Source organism: Rutilus rutilus (genome assembly GCF_951802725.1).
Source record: "Rutilus rutilus genome assembly, chromosome: 3".
NCBI lineage: Eukaryota > Metazoa > Chordata > Actinopteri > Cypriniformes > Leuciscidae > Rutilus > Rutilus rutilus.
The window spans coordinates 21,290,904-21,309,966 of record NC_140211.1 but is presented as its reverse complement, the minus strand read 5'-3'; the positions used below and the strand labels follow the sequence as shown (position 1 = coordinate 21,309,966).

The following is a 19,063-nucleotide window of genomic DNA, read 5'->3' as shown; positions in this document are numbered from 1 at the left end:
ACTGCGAGCACTTGAACATCTTAATATATGTAAATCATGGATATAATCAGGCCAGCTGAAGGCTGAGGGCCTATAAAAGAAGTGTGCAGGAGATTAGCATTGTTTCTGAGTCCAAAAGGCCCTTCTATCTCTCAAGGGAGTTGGACTGTAGAGCGTGCCCATCGCTCTTATGTGCTCCTGGGCCTCTTTTGTGCTTCAGAAGCCATCTGTGCAAACCGTCTCCTCCAGCAGCCCTTTGTGAAGCTTTCTGGGGGTCCGCTTTTAGACGGCATTCAGACATGTGCTGTCATGCATATATACACACCACACACACATGCAGAGTTTGCAGAGGAACTTCCTTTGCACCAGCCAGCAGGTCTTATGCACAAAACAGAAGAAAGAGAAATCTTAGTTGTCAATTCAGTGACGAAGCAGGGCTTCCTGTCCATCTGCGCAGACGTGGCCCTGCAGCTCCACCCCCATTGAGAGGTTAGAGCAAAGCAAGAAAAGCTGTTACCATCATATAACTATGTGGGTTTTCTGGTATTAGAAATAATGTGCTTGGATTTTAGAAGAGAAAAGTGCTTTAAAAATGTTGTTCTCTTCATTACTAACATCACCATTCAGGACTAGGTTCAGTACAGTTCATTTGAACTCTATCGACTACATTTGTGCCATGCTTGGTTGGCTGATAATAATTTCTCGTTATATAATCTCTTTCTTAATCCCTTAGCTAAAGTTTGTTTATTATAATGTGCTTTCAGTGGAAGTCTGAGGGTCAGGACATTGCACTTGAATAGATGTTAAAATACATGCTACATTTTGAAAGTATAGCAACAAGACTTAAACATTATGTTTTTATAGCCTTTTAATTTTATAGCCTATAACTTTTTAACATAATACACACAAGAATGCCAGAAATGGATTGTTTGCATTAAGAAAAATCCACCCACAGGTATAAAAAGGATAATTTAGGGCCCACTCCAATATTAACCAACTGCAGAACCACAGAACCATACGTCATAGCAGTGTGAGGATGACAGCGCCAGCCTAACAGTCTGATGCCGGAAGTGGGCAGGGTAAAAGCATCTAAGGGGTGGAGATGGGTAGGTTTAGGGGTGGGTTTAGGGATGGTATATGTAAGGTGGATATATGTATGGTATGCGGTTCCGGCATCAGACTGTTAGGCTGGCGCTGTCGTCCTCACACTGCTATGACATATGGTTCTGCGGTTCTGCAGTCAGACCTATCTCGCCCACTCACACAGAATGTGTTTTTGTGTTTAAAACGCAAGATTTCTTCCTTTAACTTGAGTGCCACATTTTACAAAGCTGTGTCATGCGCAAGATGCTGCTAAAGACACAAACATTTGCAATTGTCAAACATGTCCGTCTAGTGCATGTTTACATAAAAAATGTAATAATAATAAATATAGCTGCAAGCAGCAATTAAAGGGCCAAGCACATAAAAGGCCAGATGAGTCATGGAAGCATGGCTGGGAGTATTAAACCAACTGCAACAATGAGTAATTAAAGGCATTTTTAGATTATTTTAGGCAAAATAGCTGAAAAATCATAAACACAATCACTTTTAATATGATTTAATTGCCTATCACTTTTGACCAATAGGTGACGCTGTTACCAAATTATGTCATATGAAATGCAATCGAATCATCTTGAACCAAGAAATCAAGACAACTGAATTTTGTTGTACTGAAGTTATTAACATAAACGTAAGTGAAATTTTGGACAGTTAGTGGCGCTATAGTGATTGAGTTAGAGACTCCAAAACTGCTGTGGTTATTGTTCAGACTCTTTTCTATCAGTGTGCCAAATTTCACAACTTTTTACCATACGGTTCTATTTGCTGCCATAAACTTCCATGGCAGAAGAAGAAGAAGAAAACTACTGGATACAATAAGCCTGTTAATAAAATGAGATGCCTTAGTAGATGATTTTTTGTTTTACTTCCAGCTGGCTTCTGATACAGAATCTGTCCAGAGAGCACAACTGTGCTAAACAAGGAATTTTATGAAATACTAATAGGGTTTTATGAATATTGACATCCAATAAAAACAAAGCATTTAGTTCTACAAGCTCAGATGTTCCTCATGCCAGAGTTTAGTATCTCTTAAACATATTTTATTAAATTGTTCTGGTTTAAGTTCTCTTAGGAAATTATATTACAATACATTTTTAAAAGAGGTAACATAGAGGTCAGATTTTATCTAAAGCAAACTTTAAAACATCTTTTTTTTTTTTTTTTGCTTTTTATAAGTGGAACTAGTTATTTGCCATGAAAATAGCCAAATAATCTGGCATGTCATTAAAACACCAACCAACCAATCTATAAGCTTAGTAAAAGGCTTATTCAGGAGGCAGTGAGACTAAAGGATAGTGAACACCAGAGATTAAAAACCACAAGTATTCCAACTCTTACCCTGTCCCAGTGATGATGAACTCCAAAACAATGTGCACTGTGGCCTGCAGGAATTCAAGTGACCCTAGTCTAAGCGGAGAGACATGATTCAAACCATTCCTGTCTATTACAGTCTGTATTTCTTTATCCTATATTCACCTTTCAAATCATTCCTATCTGGTTTGATTCTTTTCGTTAGACCTTTCATCCGTGCCCTGTTCTCAGAAAACCTCAATGCTGAGAAAAAAGGCAGACCCACTACTGCAGGGAGTAAAATCAAGGTGAGTTGAGTCTATTCTGCAGGCTCTTTGCAGGTTCTCTGTTTCACCTCATATAACTAAACCATTTTTCACACTTTCTGGTTGCCTGACTGTCTGTGTAGATTAAGTGGTTTGCAGGTTTAATGGTGTTTTCTTCTAAGCTGCTTGAGCTTTTTTACATCCTTTCTGTTTCTTTCTAATGGCAGAAACAAGCCAATGATCTGGTGAGCACCCTGATGAAGTGTACACCTCACTACATCCGCTGTATCAAACCCAATGAGACCAAGAAGCCCAAAGACTGGGAGGAGAGCAGGTAAGAGATTATGGTGAAGTTGAATTCACGTTCATTCAAAAGTCTCTTAAAGGAACACGCCGACTTTTTGGGACTTTAGCTTATTCGTGCCGTAACTCTGTCTGACGCACCCACCGCTAGCCTAGCATAGCACAAAGACTGGAGGGCGAAGCACTGCTACTTCTGCGGAGTGATTTACTCCAACTCTGAGTGAACTCTCTGCTCCTCACCACGGGGCTTCTCAGGTGCTGCGAGCAAATCACTCCGCCCAAGTAGCAGTGCTTCGCCTTCTGAGAATATAGTTCCCAGTATGTATACGGTTAGAAGATGGCTGTGTCTCATGTGACCTTGTTATTTGTACACGCTGTGACTATACAAATCACAACATGTAACTAGGAAAATGTTGGCGTTATTTTGTCACTTATTGGGAGCAGTATGCTAGCTGGAGCCGTTTACTTCCAGTATTTGTGCTAAGCTAGGCTAGCGGTGGGTGCGTCAGGCAGAGTTACGGCACACACGGAGATGAAAAGGGTATGTGTGGACTTATCTAACTCTGGGGGATACGGTGAATAAGCTAAAGTCCCAAAAAGTCGGCGTGTTCCTTTAAATCTTTGTCAGTGCTGTGTTACAATTATATAGGAAACTGATATTATAATGGATATAGTTGAGATTTCTTATTAAATTATTATATTCTCTTAAAGTGGCCATTATTCGTATTGAAGTAAAAAAACTAAAAACAATACTTGGAGAGGAAAACATCCTCTTTAATGAGGCGTCTGAGTTTGTTTGTGTTTTCACAAGTCACAGCAGTTCTGCAGAAAAATCACTGAGAAACTTTCTCAAGGAAAGCATATCAGCAAATTAAATTTCTGATTTTTATTTATTTATTTTAAGTCAACACTATCATTCAAAGATTTGTGGTTGGTCCATTTTTATAAAGTCTCTGCCTTGATGCACCAAGAAAAAAAACTGTAATATTGTAAAATGTTATTACAATATAAAACTGTTTTCTATTTTAATATATTTTGTGTAATTTATTCCTGTGATGGCAAGACTGAATTTTCAGCATCATTAGTCCAGTCTTCAGTGTCACATGATCCTTCATAAATCATTCTAATATCCTGATTTGCTGCTCAAGAAACATTTCTTATTATCAGTTCTGATATTTATTTGATATTTAAAACGAAATCTTTTGTAATATTGTAAATGTTGCTTTTGATCAATTTAATGCATCCTTGCTGAATAAAGGTATTAAAAATCGTACTGACCCCAAACTTTAAACTGTAGTGTAAAATGGGACACTAAGTAGCAACATGGATTCAGATTTTATTTCTCAGCATGGTTGTTCTTTGTCCCGACAGTTCTTTCATCTTTTTTTTGTTCGCTTTTCTTGGCTTTTTCATCTTTCGCCATAGTTTTTGTTTGTTTTTGGAACGAAATGTGGAATGAAATGTTCTGATCCAGCGTGTTGTATTGTTCAGGCTCTAATGGTCTTCCTGTTATGAGAGTTTGTGAGCATTGTTCATGTTGGACACAATGGGCAGTATAATTAGCACTCACACTTCATTCTCAGGATGTGTATCAATGAGATGTGCAATTATTCAGTCATTTATTTAGGAAAGGCTGATGGGGAAACCACCAGAAATGCCTTTTTGTCTATGAAATTGTAAAAAACTGAGATGAATTTCTGTAAAGGGGCTTTTTGACTGTTGCTTTAAATATTAACCTTCCTTCCTCTCAATCTCTCTCTCTCTCTGTCTGTCTCTCTCTCTCTCTCTCTAGAGTGAAGCACCAGGTCGAATATCTGGGTTTGAAAGAGAATATTAGAGTAAGGCGTGCCGGCTATGCTTACAGACGAGTCTTCCGCAAGTTCTTGAACCGGTAAAGACTGATTTCAAAGTCATCTTAAAAGCCTGACCGAGATCTCTTCATAGAACATCATGGAATGAGAACATATCTGGCGTTACAATTTTGAGATCCAATGACAAGACACCATATTTTCACAAGAATCTCAAAGAGAAGGAAGAGAGATCTTTAAGTTGGTAGTGTGTTATAGTACTTTTATGTTGACGAATTTTGTTCCTCTTCTGTTATGGGCCAGTAGTTGGACAGTTTCCTCTTATTGTGTTGGTTTAAGGGTCTAATATGATCAATTACTTGACATGCTTCATTTGGTTATTAACTTTTTACATAAAGTAAAACCCTGAATCATCTTTTGATGTGTTCATATTTTTTTACTCCACCCTGCAAGTGTTTATCTTGCACACACAGACTACCTACAGTACTATATTTACACAGGGCTCCACTTCAGAAGATCTTACTTTTATATGAATGAAAAATATGTAGTTTAATAAAATATGATTTCATTCTCAAAATGATGAAACCTTCCTCATCTTCTCTCTCTGTTTCTGTGTCTCAGGTATGCTATTCTGACGAAGGAGTCGTGGCCAACATGGCGGGGGGATGAGAAGCAGGGTGTGCTGCATCTCCTGCGCTCCGTAAACATGGACCAAGACCAGTATCAGCTCGGACATACCAAGATCTTCATCAAAGCCCCTGAATCGGTAAGTTCAATTTGTCAGCAACAGGATATGACATCATGCCCCAGGGAGTCTAATACATTTTGTAATACATGTAAAATGTCAAAATGCATGAAAAGTCAGTATTTCACATTTTGGTCCTCTGTCAGTCAAACGTCTTTTTCACTACAACAAGACTTCACGTGACCGAATTGGTGGGAGAGGAACCTTCTGCACACTTGTTTGCACTCTGACTCTCCCACATTCACATACAAATGAATGAAAGTGAATGGAACACAAAGTCTAATTTGGCCATACCTTAAGTTTGACAGCCAAAAACCAAACCTCTTTTTTGCTTTCTTTCCTTAAAATACACTACCGTTCAAAGGTTTGGGGTCGGAACACTTGGTAAATGCTACTTTTTTGATATTTCATTATAACGCAATGACGCTGATACATTTTTAAATGTTGCTTCAGTATCCTTCTACTTTTGGATTGCTCTACAATGTGCACACTTTCAGAAAAATACATCAGATTAGATACACCAGCAATACTTGACACAAGCCTCCATATCAGCAGCATGTTGAACATTGTTTTTTCACTTTGAGTTGTGCTGTAATGGCAGAAGAGAGGCAAAGTGTAAGAGTCAGCCTTTGTCTGGCAGACATCAGCTCAGCTCAGAGTGGGTTGATGAATAGTGGGCAGTCAGTAGGGAAGGAGGAGGGACACTGGGCTGGTCCCACGTCAGCACCGTTAGGTCAACATTGCTCTGGATCTGATACACACAGTGCTGTGGTAAAGCTGCTTCTGTTATGTCCAAGACAGCTTTGCTTTTTCCACTACTTTTTTTTTTCAGCTTGCTTATGAAAGCACTGCTTGTGGATGTGCTGTGATCTCACTGTTGACATTTAGATGTACACACGTATACATAGAGACACAGTATAAGGCTCTGTGGCTCGGCATGAATGCACCAGATTATCCAGAGATGTGTGACTTCGGCATGTATGTGTTAAAACGTGGCCTTTTCTGTGTAAAATGTGTGTGTTTGTGTAATATAAAATTTAGGAGGGCCCAGATTTGAACTGCACTACCTCTCAAAACAAAACTCTTTCTGAGATAAGGTGCTGATACTGAGTAATTAGTTCATGACTACAGGAATTTCTTTAGTGTGAGAGAGAGAGTGTGTAGTAGTAGTAGTAGTTGCTCTTTAATCCTACTGAGAGCTGATGAAGTCTTACAGTGTTTGCATGAGACATCCAAACAGTGTGATTTAATTTCACAAACACTGTTAAGAAATGTCCAGGTCATATTTTACCACAAAATTAAAAGGGGGAACATTTGAAACAAATACAATTAAGATCCAGATATCTTAAGGTTATGATAATTTTTGTTATGTTAGTTAAGCATATTTTAACCGTCCTTCCCTACTTGTCAGCATCTGTAATGCAAAAAGAATCTCAATCTCAGCACTGCAACAGAAATATTATACATTATTGAAATAGTGAAATATATTTGTACATACATTATCATTCAAAACTTTGGGGTCAGTAAGATTTTTTTTGTGTGTGTGTGCGTGTGTGTTTTTGAAAGAAGTTTTTATTTGATTTAAAATACATTGTTAAATATTGAGAAATATAAAAAAAAAATTTAAATACTTTTTTTTTTTCATATATTTTAAAATGTAATTCATTCCTATGATGGCAAAGCTTAAATTTTAGATTTTTTTCAACTTTTTCATTCTTCAGTCTACAGTCTGTAGAGTGTCCCATGATTCTAATCCGTGAATTAGAATGATTAAAAAAAAACCAAAAAAAAAAACCTTTATTATCAAAGCTGACATAACATGAAAATAATTATGAATGGGAGGTTTGTGTCTGTTTGTTTGTTAGTGTGTGACATGGAAGGCAAAGAGGCATTGTGTATTTGCGTCTAATATCTCATCCTGTGCCAGCCGTGTGTGTGTGTGTGTGTGTGTGTGTGTGTGTGTGTGTGTGTGTGTGTGTGTGTGTGTGTGTGTGTGTGTGTGTGTGTGAGGCAGTGCCAGGCCTCTGTGATAATGATAGGATCTGCTGTTTAGTCTACAGTGCGGCAGAGCTGTGACAGTGTGTTCTGAGATGCAGGAAGCACAGTGGAGCTACACAGTGCTCAGAGCATTATGGGATGACCGCAAAACACTTGGACACAGCTGCTTATTGAAAAAGAGAAATAGAAAATCTGAAATAGAAAAAGAGAAGTTGCTGCATGACAGACAGGACAGACTGAACCCAACATGTGTCATAATGGGCCTTGTCTTTCCGGGACTGTTTAATAAGCTCCAGTGACAAGTGACCTTTAATGTAATGGACATGTTTATGCAGCTCTATTTACTAATGTTATTTGCACTATTAGATGTTAAGTCGGTAACAGTGTGGATTTAGTGCATCTTTTTGTTTTTTGACTGATTTAAATGGATATAGTTTGTGAGTATTTTTGATTTGATTCATGTAAACAACCTGCATTATATTCTATTCACAGCTCTTCCTGCTGGAGGAGACGAGAGATCGCAAATTCGACGGTTATGCCAGAACCATTCAGACGGCCTGGAGGAAATTTTGCGCACGCAAGAAATACGTTCAAATGAGGGAGGAGGGTGAGTTTAACCTTCTGACAAATAGTTGGAATAAGGCTAAAGTGCTAGACGTCATGTACACAAGCACCTGCGTACAAAGATATTATAAGAAAAGGGAAATCAATGTTGTTTTACATGGCAGAATGTGTCACTGTTTGGGTTTTCCCCTGTATATCTTTGGAGTCTGACCTCAACTGCTGCTTTCAGCTGAATTATTGTCATTATGGTGAAAAGTAATAATACACACACAAAGAAAACAAAAAAACCTCACACCCTGTCTGAGTGTCCATGTTTGGGTGTTTCTTCAGCTATAGGCTCTTTTGGACCAGTTTTAGTGTACAAATTCTACTAAAACACGTTTTTCCACTTTCACTGGTATTTAGTTGAGCTATTAACAGTGTCCAGATATGGACATACGCTATCGTTCAAAAGTGTGTTGTTAGTAAGAGTTTTTGAAAGAAATCAATACTTTTGTTCGGGAAGGATGCATTAAATTGAAGTGGCAGTAAAGACTTTTATAACGTCACAAAATATTTCTATTTCAAATAAATGCTGTTCTTTTGAGTTGTATATTCATAAAAGAATCCTGAATAAAATGTATCAAGGTTTGCACAAAATATAACAACTGTTTTCAACATTCATAATAATAAGAAATGTTTCTTGAGCAACAAATCAGCATATTAGAATGATTTCTGAAGGATCATGTGACACTGAAGACTGAAGACACAGTAATGATGCTGAAAATTAAGCTTTGCAATCACAGGAATAAATTACATTTTAAAATAGATTACAGTAGGTTACAGTCATTCTAATATTTCACAATCTTATTGTTTTTTACTGTATTTTAATCAAATAAATGCTGCCTTGACGAGCATAAAATACTTCTTCTAAAAACAGGTTTTTCAAAGGTTTGAACGGTAGTGTACATGAAACCAAGCAGAATTCTGTAATTGGTTTCCCCTGAACCATCTTTTTTTTTTGTAACAAATATAATTTCAACCACATATGCAATTTTAAACATTTTTGCAATAAAATGGCTTACTCCTTTTTCCTGCTAATTTTATAGCTAACATTTTTATAAATCCTACATTCACACAATTAAATATTTTCAGAGTTTTTGTATAATTTTACAAAATTACAGCTTGATTGTAAATGATACTCAAAAATTCTGTTCACATATAAAATGTTCTTTACACATCACATCTCTCTTATTTAATCTCATCTCATCTTTTGGACATGGCGGGACATGGCACAAGAACTAAAGCTCTTTGAGAATAACACTGAAGATGTATTCTATCTTCTTCCAGCCTCTGATCTGCTGCTGAACAGGAAGGAGAGAAGAAGGCACAGCTTGAACAGGAACTTTGTTGGTGATTACCTGGGTATGGATGACCGGCCTGAGCTCAGGCAGTTTGTGGGCAAGAGGGAGAAGATTGATTTTGCAGACAAAGTCAATAAATTTGACAGGCGGTTTAAGGTGAGCATACCAAAATTAGCGCACAGATGTGCCCGAGTATTTTTAGCACATGACATGTAGCATTTATATGTATGTATGGATGTTTTTATCTGTTCAGAGCATCAAGAGAGACCTGATCCTCACCCCTAGATCTGTCTACCTGATTGGAAGAGAAAAGGTGAAGCAGGGGCCAGAGAAAGGGCTTGTGAAAGAGGTCCTGAAGCGCAAAGTTGACGTAGAGAAGATTATGGCTGTTTCTTTCAGGTACGTCACCACACAAGCTCAGTCAGTTTAATTAATGTAATGGCAAGCTACAACCAACCTTAGCACTCGAGGTGATCTGACACACACACACACACAATTTTTTTTTTTATTCTGTTCAGCCACAAGGAGTCAAAAGAGCTGCAGCTTCCCTCCCATGTGTAAAACAGAGCCTGTATTTTGGAGCCCTGTATGCAGTCCCATAATGCCTTGTATAACCATCTGCTGAATTATAGGCGTAGAGACATCAAAGGTCCAGTTTAGATGTTAGAGCCTTCGTCTGCTCTGTGTTACTTAACACATGTTGAATCGAGAGTGTCTGGATATACAAAGCTTCAGTCTTTTAAAAAACATTTATAGTTTTTTTTTAGTGGTCCCTGGAAATGATTCAAAACATTCAGAACTCTCTCAAAGAAACCTAAAGATCTTACAAATAAGGTCCAAGGAAGCGGTACCAGCACCCCACAACCTTGCATACTTTGCTTTTGTGAGTGGGGGGTTGTCAATAATGTGAACCAGGTGTTGCTGGGAAGGGAGAGTATACCTTGTAAAAAACTCATTAGAAAAGACTTAAGTTTATTGGGTGAAGCAGGGCATCTCTGCATGTGTCCCAGACACGAAAACTCCCAACAGCCCCCGTATCACTTGCGTTTTTTGTGACCCGACAACCTTTGTGTCTTTGGAAACCCCTAAAAGTGCCTCAACACGTGTTACCTGAACCGAAAGGCTGTGCTCATGTTGAATGATCGAACAAATGTGGATATTTCAGGTCTTGAAAAGACATTTGTCTCTCCTACAGCACAATGCAGGATGACTTCATGATCCTGCACGAGGACGAGTATGACAGCCTGCTGGAGTGTGTATTCAAGACTGAGTTCATCAGTTTACTGGCACGCAGATACGAAGAGAGAACGCAAAAGAAACTACCTCTCAAATTTAGCACCACGTAGGTTGAAATATCTTTCACATGGCAAAGGCATGACTTTTAAACACAAATTAAACAGATTAAGTGTCCATATACTGTTTTATTTTTGAACAGTATGTCTGTTGTTTTTATAATTTATTTTATAATCAACATTTGTTAAAAAATTTGTGGTCAGTAAGATTTGTTTTTATGTTTCTGAAAAAAGCCTCTTACCAAGACTATTATTATTTGATCAAAAATACTGTAAAAACATTAATAATGTGAAATATTATTACAATTTAAAATATATATTTTTTATTTTAAAATGTAATTTATTCCTGTGATAGAAAAGCTGATTTTATTTTTTTCCAGAAATCATTCTAATATGATGATTTGGTGCTCAAGAAAAATGTCTTATTATTATTATTATCAATGTTTTTGTGAAACATTTTATACTTTTTTTGTGATTCTTTGATGAATAGAAAGTTCAAAAGAACAGCATTTATTTGAAACAGAAATCTTTTGCAACATTATAGAATCACTTTTGTCTTTTTTACACTTTTTTTTGGTCACTTTAATGCAATTTAATGCATCCTTGCTGAATAAAAGTAATAATTTCTTGCAAAATATCTTACTGTCCTCAAAAGTTTGAATGGTAATGTACATACCTAACAAATTTCTTTTTGTGAAATTATTTGTTATTATGTTTCAGTTGTCTTTATATTTTATTATATTGTTATATTTTCAATTTTTTCCATTTTTTTTTATTTTTATAAGTGGCATTTGCTTTTTATGATCTAATGCGTGCAATGACATTCAAGCTTTTTATCCAGTGTTGTTTTGCGGCCACTGTATGTTAATCATTGACTGTGATTTGGACCTGCAGGCTGGAAATGAAACTAAAGAAAGATGGATGGGGACCCTGGAATGCTGGAGGATCCAGACAGGTGCAGTTCATCCAAGGTCAAGGGGACGTAGCTGTGCTGCGACCCTCAAACAAAATGCTGCAGGTCAGCATTGGACCGGGTTTGTCCAAAAACTCACGTGAGTGATGACTCGTATTGTGTTTTATTCACAATGTCATTTCATATTATTTAATATAATGCTAATTGTTATCCATGCAAGATCTCATACACACAAATTCAACCCTCATTCAGGTCCTACTAAGCAGGGCGTCACTCAAAGCCGCCCCAACACGTCCAGGACACACCACCACACCCCAACACGAGTCGCACCTGGCCCTCCAGGTACGTTTTCCCATTCGACTAGTACCGTTATCAAATATCCTAATCTTCCATTTGTTTTAGTCAGTAAGCATGCGTGTTTCTCAGCAGTTGCTCACCAAAATGGAGGGCTGAAGAATGCAAATCACACTGCCAATCAGAGGAACTCGCAACATCACGGCAATCAGAGGCCGACACCAGGAAACACGGCCCGTCCGTTCCTGCCTACTAATGTCAGTCAGCTCAAGGACAGAGGCAGCAGACAGGCACCCCAGCAACCCAACATGGATTTCCTCAAAGTGCCAGACCAAGGGGCTGCAGGGTGAGAGGACACAGCACACACATTTCAAAATATATGGCTAACAACTATCTGAGTACTGAAGATGGTTAACATTTGTCTAATTGCTAGATGCATAGCTGAAGCTCATCTACCAGACATTATCCATGCAAACAAAATCGTGAGCTATGTTTGAATGTAACATGCATGTATCTCTTTACCGTAGCAGAAATCATCAACCATCTGGCAATGGAGGAATGTGAGTCTGAGCATGTGTGTAGTTTCTGTTAGGTGGCAGTGGTTGTGGTTCATTTGACTAGTGATAGATCAACACCAGAGATGCCCAACTTCAAATCCACCCTTGCATTCTTTCTCATTCTTGTTTTGGATTTCTGGTTCCTTACATTAAACTATCACATTTCATTTTGATTTACAGTATTGTTCAAAAGTTTGGAATTGGTAAGACTTCGGTAATAAGTCATTTATGTTAACCAAGGCTGCCTTTATTTGAACAAAAAGGCAGTACAAATAGTAATATTGTGAAATATTACTACACTTTTCTGTTTTAATATGTTTTAAAAAGTATTTAATTTCTTCAATGCAAAGCTGAAGCTTCAGTGTCACTTGAGCCTTCACAAATCATTCTGATATGCTGGTTTGGTGCTCAAGGAACATTTCTAATTATTATTAATGCTTAAATAAGTAAAAGTAATCTTGAGAAAAGATAGCATATTTGAAATAGAATTTCTTTGTAACAAAGTAAGAGTCTACTCTTTACTGTAACTTTTGATAAATTTAATGCATCCTTTCTGAATAAAATTATTAATTTGTTATTTAAAAGTATTAAGGCCAATTCACACCACACAAACAAGTTTGCCATTGGATTTAGAATTTTATGAAAATAACTGTCATCTTCACACTGCCCGTACAGACACCAACAAACGCTGATTGAACATGTTCAGTGGGGTGAAAACAAACTCTGTCCAACGCCAACAGGGAAACACTGATCCGACAAAACCCAACAAACATGTTTGTTGGCATTTGTCTGTGCGGTGTGAATTGTCCTTTGAATCTGACAGACCCCAAACTTTTGCACAATAGTGTGTTACCGAATGGAGATCAGATTGTGAATAGCTAGTCATATGAAAGAGGATCTTTCTTTCTTCTTTAACTTCAGCAAGGTTAAGGACTCTGGATTGGGCATTTTCTAACGTTTTCTCGGTTGTAGTCATGATGAGGGTCGACTCAGACACATCATGAAGACTGAAGGGCTAGCATATGGCCCTTCGTTGCAACAACTGAAAAAAATATATATTCTGAGGTGGAGGATGAACTGAATGAAGTCTATTTGGGAAATGTAGACTAGTTCAGACTGACAGTGCCACAATGGATAAATGTGAATCTGTCGCCACCTAGTTGGGAACACATGAACTAACACCACAAAATCAGACCGCTAACCCTCTCACAGCAGCTATCTGGTACTTCAAGATCCTAGTTGACTTCACACTTACCTTCACTTGTAGAAGCATGTTCCCGTGGTTGCTGCAATGTTAGAAACGTCACCTGCAATTCCATCAGTTAATGTCCTCTGTGCTTTTTTCCAAGGGCCCACAGACAGTCCACCAACAGGCCCTCTCCAGGAGGTGGTCGGCCCAAACCGGCCCCCAAGCCGAAGCCCCAAGTGCCTCAATGTAAAGCCCTTTATGCATACGACGCCCAAGACACAGATGAGCTCAGTTTCAATGCAGATGACATCATTGACATCATTAAGGAAGGTGAGAGCGTGCAAAATGCTTATTCATGAAAATGATTTTCTTAATGTTTCCTGTTTGTAAAGTTTTCATGAATATTGCTGGCATTTACATATAGGGCCTATCTGAATCTTTTTAAAAGATACGTTGTGGGTCTTGTTTTTTTTAGTGGCAGAATGTGGTCATTTTGATATGCATTATTTGTTTGTCTAGATGCCTCTGGATGGTGGACAGGGAGACTGAGAGGAAAACAAGGTCTTTTCCCAAACAACTACGTGACCAAGATCTAACCTCTTCTGTTGTTGATGAGAACCTCAGCAGACTTGTTCGAAGAAGGACAAGGACAAAGAAATGAGGGAAAATGGAGATAATGAAAGAACGAGCGAGGTGTGCTGTGGCTGAACTCCTCATAAGCTTTGAGTTGTGTTGCCACAGACATTTGAGGCCATGCGGGCAGACGCCGACCGGACACGAAAGTTTTCTCCAGGGCGCTGAATACTGAGCACTCCCTGTGAGCACTGATCAAAACTATTTATTGTATTTATATTACAGCATTCTACAGTTTATTTCTGATATGGTTTGTTCATCTTTCATTGATTTTATAGGTGATCTTAATTCACTTAGCGATGAAGTAGCCATTTTATGTGGGAACAGGCTTTTTTTATTTTGCTTTTGAAATGGATAGATTTTATATGTAAATTAAGGCTTGGCTTTAGAGTCACCTGCTGTTTGTGATTTATGTTTTTTTTCTTTCCAATCTCTTGAAGTCATGTCCGAATCAATGGTTTTAGTGGGAAATGTTTTGCTGCTAAGGAACGTTTTACCATGTTATTGCCTTTCATATTGTAGTTAAGAGAAACCCAAATGTTTAAACTGCACTACAGCTCTTGAAAACCATGGATTGTACTACGCTTTTGATGTTACGTTCATAATCTTATAACAATGCTGAATGTATCATTGTACAAAAGATTACAACAGTTTAAATTTAAACTGCAGTGGTATTTCCATGCATTATTTGGAAAACCCATACTCACCACGTGTTACTGTATAGATAGATACAAAGCACTTTATGAGTACAATATCATACAAATGTACTGGTCAGGTCATCGACACCATTCGTCAAGGTGCTAGTCAGTGATGAGATGAATCGGGGCTGGATCTACAAAAATTCCTAAATGGATAGTTTGCCCAAAAATGAAAATTCTGTCATCTTTTCAAGTTTCAACCTTCAGGTTGTTCCAAACCTGTATTAATATAATTTTTCTGCTGAACACAAAAGACGTTTTGAAGAACGTCGGTAACCAGTTCATGGGCCCCACTGACTTCCATAGTATGTTTTTCCATACTATACCACAACTTCTCAAGATAAATTCTTAGATGTTTGTTAGAATGTACCCAAGATCAGTTCCCATACATTTTACTGAGAACATCTTAAGTTTTTTTCTTAAGAATAAAGTTACAGATATTGGTGTTTGGTGTCTGATTGTGTACTATCCTACTGATGAGGTTACCTTGTCTAATACAACAAATACATTGATAAATCTTCTTTACATTAAATACAAAGTTAATTGGTTTGGACAAATCATTAGACGTGTTACTTCCATCAGGAACTTTATTTGGGGAACACACATCAAAATAAACATCTTAATTTGGGCATTTGTAGAATATCCTAACTTTATTTACATCGACAAACATTTAAGGACAAGTTGTTTAAAGTATTTGGGAGATACACAATCTAAAACTTCTACAAAATGGCACAAGAAAAAAAGTTTCATGAATGCAGCCCATGTAAATGATCTAAGATTGGAATGTAAAATGGAAACAAATATTTAATTTTAGAGACATTGAGTTTGATGGAACGGTTAAGCAAGAGGCATAATTTATGTAAAAAATGGGTTTCAATCACTAACTGCATAACCACAAATTTGCAGGACACCTGCATCTAAATATTTTCACTAGCAAATGTACTTTTGTACTAAGATTAAATGGAACAACTGAAAACACTCTGCAGCTTAGTGTTATAGATGAACACTTCACCTTAAATATTTCAAGGCACAAATTTGTGAAATAGAATTATTCATAAAACAGCAGATTGAAAGTCTGGGGATTTATTTCATTTAGCAGTTGCATCATTTGTTTTTGAGTCCAAACACATACAACTTTAAACCTTTACCCCAATCCTAGTTTATGACATCATTAACACAAGTTAGAAAATGGCATTAAATCTTTGGATTTTAATGATTTCAGCTCCACTTTTGCCCACTAAGAGGTAAAGCAGATACAGCTACAGAAAATTCATAAACAATAAAATTCAATTTACACCCTCAGCTTAAAAGAAAGTAATCTTTAAAAGGTAGAAACATTTATTAAGACAATCCAAAAGTATGTACATCGGTTTAAAAAGCAGCAGTCCATCTCTCAAAATGGCTGACACAAAATAAAGTGCAAGTGTTAGCGTTCATTCCCACATAAAAATCCTCAGGAGCTGGACATCAGAGGAGCAGCCAGATCCTTCACAAGTGATGACTTCAACTGAGGAAGGAGGCTGATCTTCATGAGCCTACTGCTGGAGTATTTCTTTTTCACAGTCTGTAAGAGATGGACATCAGCCTAGAATTCAGTACAAGTAAACCCATGCTTTCGTTCCTTTTTTGCAAGTCACTTTGACTCAATCAGCCAAATCCATAAGTATAAAGACTTATAGAAAAGTGCTTACCACATGCTTTGAGAGTCCTTCGTTGACTGTAACCACATTTTTGGCAATATGCTGCATGATAGGCTTCAGGTGGGCCTCATCATAGGTGGAGTAGTGTTGTTGGGTTGGTGACTGGAGCAGCAGGGGAAAATAAAGTAATTTATAAAAGGTGTGTGTGGGTGTGTATGGCAGAAAAGGAAAAAGAAAAAAATTACCCATTTCTGGCCATCAAGCACAAGTTGAGAGAGGCACAGAGCAGCAGCAGCAGTCTCAGAAGGCTTATAATGGACCATGTCATAGTCAAGTAGTGTCAGTTCAAGGAAATATTTTGCCAGCGTATGCTTCTCAGCATCCGCCTAGAAAGCAGTTTCAAAGTGCAAAGACTTAACATCTGAAGCTTAAGAAGAATAAAACTGCCAAACCACAGTGATTATAAAAACCTGTACTTGCATTGCCAGCCTTTGAAGCTCTCCGCAAAAAGTGCAAGGGCAGAGGACGTCCAAGTTCAAAGTTCAGCTCGCTGAGAATCAACATCTCCATCTCTCTGATCTGGGCTTTCGTGAAGGCATCGTCAGCGATGTAGGCAAAGTCCCCAACCAGCGGCACATACATTTCCTCATATTTACAAGCAACCAGCATTGCAGTAACCCCCACTAGCTGGAGCTTCTTACGGGTCACAGGCTGAACCTGAAAGTGCAAGAAAAAGGGGTTTAATAATTCCATACTTCTGTAGATTTTTCAGACCATAAAAAAGACATCCGTTGCAAGGTTCTAAAATACAATTTGATTAAGTCATCACCCAGAAAGTATTCACCAGTAAAGCATTTTACAGCATAGGAAATCAGGTACTGCATGAACAAGAAAGCAACCAAATGGCTGTAACGGTCACCTGGAGAAAGCGATCAAGGACGGCTACAGTCATGTACAAGGTTTCCTGCAGGAGCTGAAATCTTGAGTGCACCTGAATCAGCCAATCAACCAGGAGAGCACGCATTCGTCCATTGATATCATAACCACGCATATAGCGGGGACGAACTGACTGCTGAACCTGCAATGAGAGCACAGAAGCTGTAGGAGGAACGAAATGTGGAAAAACCAAGAAAGAAAAATACTGTGAACAGACAAGCACCTCAAGGCTTTGCAGATACACATAGATGTCCTTTACATATTCAGGACACAGCTGAGGCATGTCAGCATCCCCCTCATCGATGTCTTCGACTGGAAAGAGGGTGTTGGAAAAGGCTTGACACAGTTCCTCTTCCTTCATGCTCACGTCAGCTTGAGCAGAGGGGGGTAACGCTGGAGCAGGCTGAGGGACACCGTGCTGTACCTGGGCACGTTTGGGTTGCACAACAGCTGGCTGGACAGTCGGTTTAACAGATAGCAAAGGTAGAACCTTCTGAAAAGGAAAGAAGAGGAATGTGTGGCATCATGTTGTTGCTCAAACGCACAAGTTGCACGGTGGTCAATAAAGACACGCACCTTGGTCTGAACTGGTTTGTGGGAAAAGTTGGAAAGTTCGCCAAACACGGCCCTCCTCGCTGCACCATTTCCAGGACCGCCTTTGCCACCGATAAAAATAGGGTTGTTTGCATTTCGCTGTATGGGGAAAGGAAGTAAGAACTAAAGCCATGCTCATACAAGCTATTTCAACACGACTCTTAGCTATTTAAGCTAACGAACATGAAGCTGTTTTGACGCTAGCAAGCCTTTTATCATACAAATACAAACGCATATTTCTGCATTTAATACTCACCAAAGCGTGCATTTCCATGATGAATATGCTTTTCGAGAGGTCTTGCTTAAATGAAGTCTAAAAAATATTAAAATAGGCCGTTTAGCTTCGCTTAATGTTCCTTGTCCAACTCAAAACAAACCGTACAGTACAAAGGCCTTCTGGTGATTCAAATACTGCTCCGTGCTGTCTGATTGGCCACTGCCTCACGGAATACTCGACTTCGATTGGTTGAAAAGGGAAGGGACGCTTTTCAATCATCTCTCATCATCTCCGGTTTCATCAGCTCTGTAAAACCATAGACTGTAAAAAGTGTAAAACACGACGACATTGAACTGAACTCATTTAAAAGTTGTTTGACTTGATTCCCGTAGTAATCGTTAGTTGAGTAGTCATGTATTTAGTATGTTGTTGATAATAGTGTCTGCTGATCAAGGACCTTTAATTTTTAAAGACTGGGCATTTTTAAAATTAAACATTTTGAATATAAAACCATTGCTTGCCACTGAATAAAGCAAAACAGTGGGTTTTGGGGATTTAAACCCACATTCTGTTGCTGTGCGAATGTGGCCTTTGAAAAGTCATGCAAAATAAAATTGCAAGACTCCATGTGTCTGTTTATAATGAATATAGATTTTTCTAGTTATGCCAAACTTTTTTTAAGGGGTACAAATTGTGAGTAAAT

At 38.1% G+C, this 19,063-nt stretch overlaps 2 protein-coding genes across 7 annotated transcripts in view; one reads left to right on the top strand and one right to left on the bottom strand.

Annotated features, from left to right (window-relative positions):
* The window catches only part of myo1ea (myosin IEa), a 52,108-nt gene extending 36,690 nt beyond the window's left edge, over positions 1 to 15,418 (top strand). The window contains exons 16-29 of one of the 6 annotated variants that reach the window (XM_084405684.1): positions 2,597 to 2,678; positions 2,864 to 2,970; positions 4,732 to 4,830; positions 5,369 to 5,513; positions 7,983 to 8,097; positions 9,384 to 9,553; positions 9,651 to 9,796; positions 10,593 to 10,739; positions 11,584 to 11,741; positions 11,855 to 11,944; positions 12,032 to 12,242; positions 12,424 to 12,456; positions 13,803 to 13,972; positions 14,162 to 15,418. In XM_084405684.1, the coding sequence (XP_084261810.1) occupies positions 2,597 to 2,678; positions 2,864 to 2,970; positions 4,732 to 4,830; positions 5,369 to 5,513; positions 7,983 to 8,097; positions 9,384 to 9,553; positions 9,651 to 9,796; positions 10,593 to 10,739; positions 11,584 to 11,741; positions 11,855 to 11,944; positions 12,032 to 12,242; positions 12,424 to 12,456; positions 13,803 to 13,972; positions 14,162 to 14,238 (1,750 nt within the window). In that variant the 3' untranslated portion in view covers positions 14,239 to 15,418. Of the gene's footprint in view, positions 1 to 2,596; positions 2,679 to 2,863; positions 2,971 to 4,731; positions 4,831 to 5,368; positions 5,514 to 7,982; positions 8,098 to 9,383; positions 9,554 to 9,650; positions 9,797 to 10,592; positions 10,740 to 11,583; positions 11,742 to 11,854; positions 11,945 to 12,028; positions 12,243 to 12,423; positions 12,457 to 13,802; positions 13,973 to 14,161 lie in introns of all 6 variants that reach the window. The other 5 variants (XM_084405686.1, XM_084405685.1, XM_084405683.1 and 2 more) reach the window with 5 other exon arrangements.
* An 808-nt stretch (positions 15,419 to 16,226) lies between these two features.
* ccnb2 (cyclin B2) lies at positions 16,227 to 18,570 on the bottom strand. Its single transcript, XM_084405705.1, has 8 exons — positions 18,400 to 18,570; positions 18,126 to 18,242; positions 17,773 to 18,042; positions 17,533 to 17,691; positions 17,094 to 17,330; positions 16,859 to 16,999; positions 16,665 to 16,775; positions 16,227 to 16,537 (listed from the first exon to the last, which is right to left on the bottom strand). Exons 1-8 carry the CDS (start codon positions 18,415 to 18,417, stop codon positions 16,427 to 16,429), a joined length of 1,164 nt encoding a protein of 387 aa, XP_084261831.1. The 5' UTR covers positions 18,418 to 18,570; the 3' UTR covers positions 16,227 to 16,426.
* Positions 18,571 to 19,063: the final 493 nt, after the last annotated feature.

Coding starts and splice junctions, on each gene's coding strand:
- ccnb2 (XM_084405705.1), bottom strand. Junction 16,776..16,858: donor TGCTTGATGGCCAGAAATGG/GTAATTTTTTTC, acceptor CTGCTGCTCCAG/TCACCAACCCAACAACACTA. Junction 16,538..16,664: donor AAGGACTCTCAAAGCATGTG/GTAAGCACTTTT, acceptor CATCTCTTACAG/ACTGTGAAAAAGAAATACTC.